The 2,500-nt window shown below is 44.0% G+C and overlaps 1 protein-coding gene across 1 annotated transcript in view; it reads left to right on the top strand.

Annotated features, from left to right (window-relative positions):
• syde1 (synapse defective Rho GTPase homolog 1) overlaps positions 1-2,500 on the top strand; it is a gene marked incomplete at its 5' end in the record, with an annotated part of 10,909 nt that overhangs the window by 2,208 nt on the left and 6,201 nt on the right. The window contains one exon of the mRNA XM_074628654.1: positions 758-936. Coding sequence (XP_074484755.1) covers positions 758-936 — 179 coding nt within the window. The remainder of the gene's footprint in view (positions 1-757; positions 937-2,500) is intronic.

Here is a 2,500-nt window from a genome sequence, read left to right as displayed (position 1 = left end):
ATGACCTGTATGACTCGTTGAGCTGAGTGACTCGTTGACCTGTGTGACTTGTTGACCTGAGTGACTCGATGACCTGTGTGACTTGTTGACCTGTATGACTCGTTGACCTGAGGGACTCGTTGACCTGTGTGACTCGATGACCTGAGTAACTCCTTGACCTGACTGACTCGTTGACCTGTGTGACTCTTTGACCTGAGTAACTCGTTGACCTGAGTGACTCGTTGACCTGGGTGACTCGTTGACCTGAGTGACTCGTTGACCTGAGTGACTCGTTGACCTGTGTGACTCGTTGACTTGTTTGACTCGATGACCTGAGTGACTCGATGACCTGAGTAACTCGTTGACCTGAGTGACTCCTTGACCTGTGTGACTCGTTGACCTGAGTGACTCGTTGACCTGTGTGACTCGTTGACCTGTGTGACTCGTTGACTTGTTTGACTCGTTGACCTGAGTGACTCGTTGACCTGGGTGACTCGATGACCTGTGTGACTCGTTGACCTGAGTGACTCGTTGACCTGAGTGACTCGTTGACCTGTGTGACTCGTTGACTTGTTTGACTCGATGACCTGAGTGACTCGATGACCTGAGTAACTCGTTGACCTGAGTGACTCGTTGACCTGTGTGACTCGTTGACCTGTGTGACTCGTTGACTTGTTTGACTCGTTGACCTGAGTGACTCGTTGACCTGGGTGACTCGATGACCTGTGTGACTCGTTGAGCTGAGTGACTCGTTGCCCGGTGACCTGTGTGTCCTCAGGCATCCTGAAGGACTACCTGCGGGAGCTGCCGTCTCCTCTCATCACCAGGACTCTGTACCAGGTGGTCCGAGACGCCATGACCCTCCAACCCCCCCCACCGGCTCCGTCTGTGACCTCTGACCCCCGACTGGCCCGGAGCACCGTAGAGCTGCTGTCCTGTCTACCGCCTCCAGAGAGGGTAACACGCAGTACTACTACTACTGCAGTACTACTACTACTACTGCAGTACTATTACTACTACTACTACTACTGCAGTACTACTACTACTACTGCAGTACTACTACTACTACTACTGCAATACTACTACTACTGCTGCAGTACTACTACTACTACTACTACTGCAGTACTACTACTACTACTACTGCAATACTACTACTACTACTACTACTACTGCAGTACTATTACTACTACTACTACTACTGCAGTACTACTACTACTACTGCAGTACTACTACTACTACTACTGCAATACTACTACTACTGCTGCAGTACTACTACTACTACTACTACTGCAATACTACTACTACTACTACTGCAGTACTACTACTACTACTACTGCAATACTACTACTACTACTACTACTACTGCAGTACTATTACTACTACTACTACTACTGCAGTACTACTACTACTACTGCAGTACTACTACTACTACTACTGCAATACTACTACTACTACTGCAGTACTACTACTACTACTACTGCAATACTACTACTACTACTACTACTACTGCAGTACTACTACTACTACTACTGCAATACTACTACTACTACTACTACTACTGCAGTACTATTACTACTACTACTACTACTGCAGTACTACTACTACTACTGCAGTACTACTACTACTACTACTGCAATACTACTACTACTGCTGCAGTACTACTACTACTACTACTACTGCAATACTACTACTACTACTACTGCAGTACTACTACTACTACTACTGCAATACTACTACTACTACTACTGCAGTACTACTACTACTACTGCAGTACTACTACTACTACTACTGCAATACTACTACTACTACTGCAGTACTACTACTACTACTACTGCAATACTACTACTACTACTACTGCAGTACTACTACTACTACTGCAGTACTACTACTACTACTACTACTACTACTGCAGTACTACTACTACTACTACTGCAATACTACTACTACTACTACTGCAGTACTACTACTACTACTGCAGTACTACTACTACTACTACTACTGCAGTACTACTACTACTACTACTGCAGTACTACTACTACTACTACTACTACTACTGCAGTACTACTACTACTACTGCAGTACTACTACTACTACTACTACTACTACTGCAGTACTACTACTACTACTACTGCAATACTACTACTACTGCTGCAGTACTACTACTACTACTACTACTGCAATACTACTACTACTACTACTGCAGTACTACTACTACTACTACTGCAATACTACTACTACTACTACTGCAGTACTACTACTACTACTGCAGTACTACTACTACTACTACTGCAATACTACTACTACTGCTGCAGTACTACTACTACTACTGCAGTACTACTACTACTACTACTGCAGTACTACTACTACTACTGCAGTACTACTACTACTACTACTGCAATACTACTACTACTACTACTACTGCAGTACTACTACTACTACTACTACTGCAGTACTACTACTACTACTGCAGTACTATTACTACTACTACTGCAATACTACTACTACTGCTGCAGTACTACTA

The sequence above is a fragment of the Sebastes fasciatus genome, unplaced genomic scaffold, assembly GCF_043250625.1.
Source record: "Sebastes fasciatus isolate fSebFas1 unplaced genomic scaffold, fSebFas1.pri Scaffold_84, whole genome shotgun sequence".
NCBI classification, from domain to species: Eukaryota; Metazoa; Chordata; class Actinopteri; order Perciformes; family Sebastidae; genus Sebastes; species Sebastes fasciatus.
This window is presented reverse-complemented; position numbering and strand designations above follow the sequence as displayed.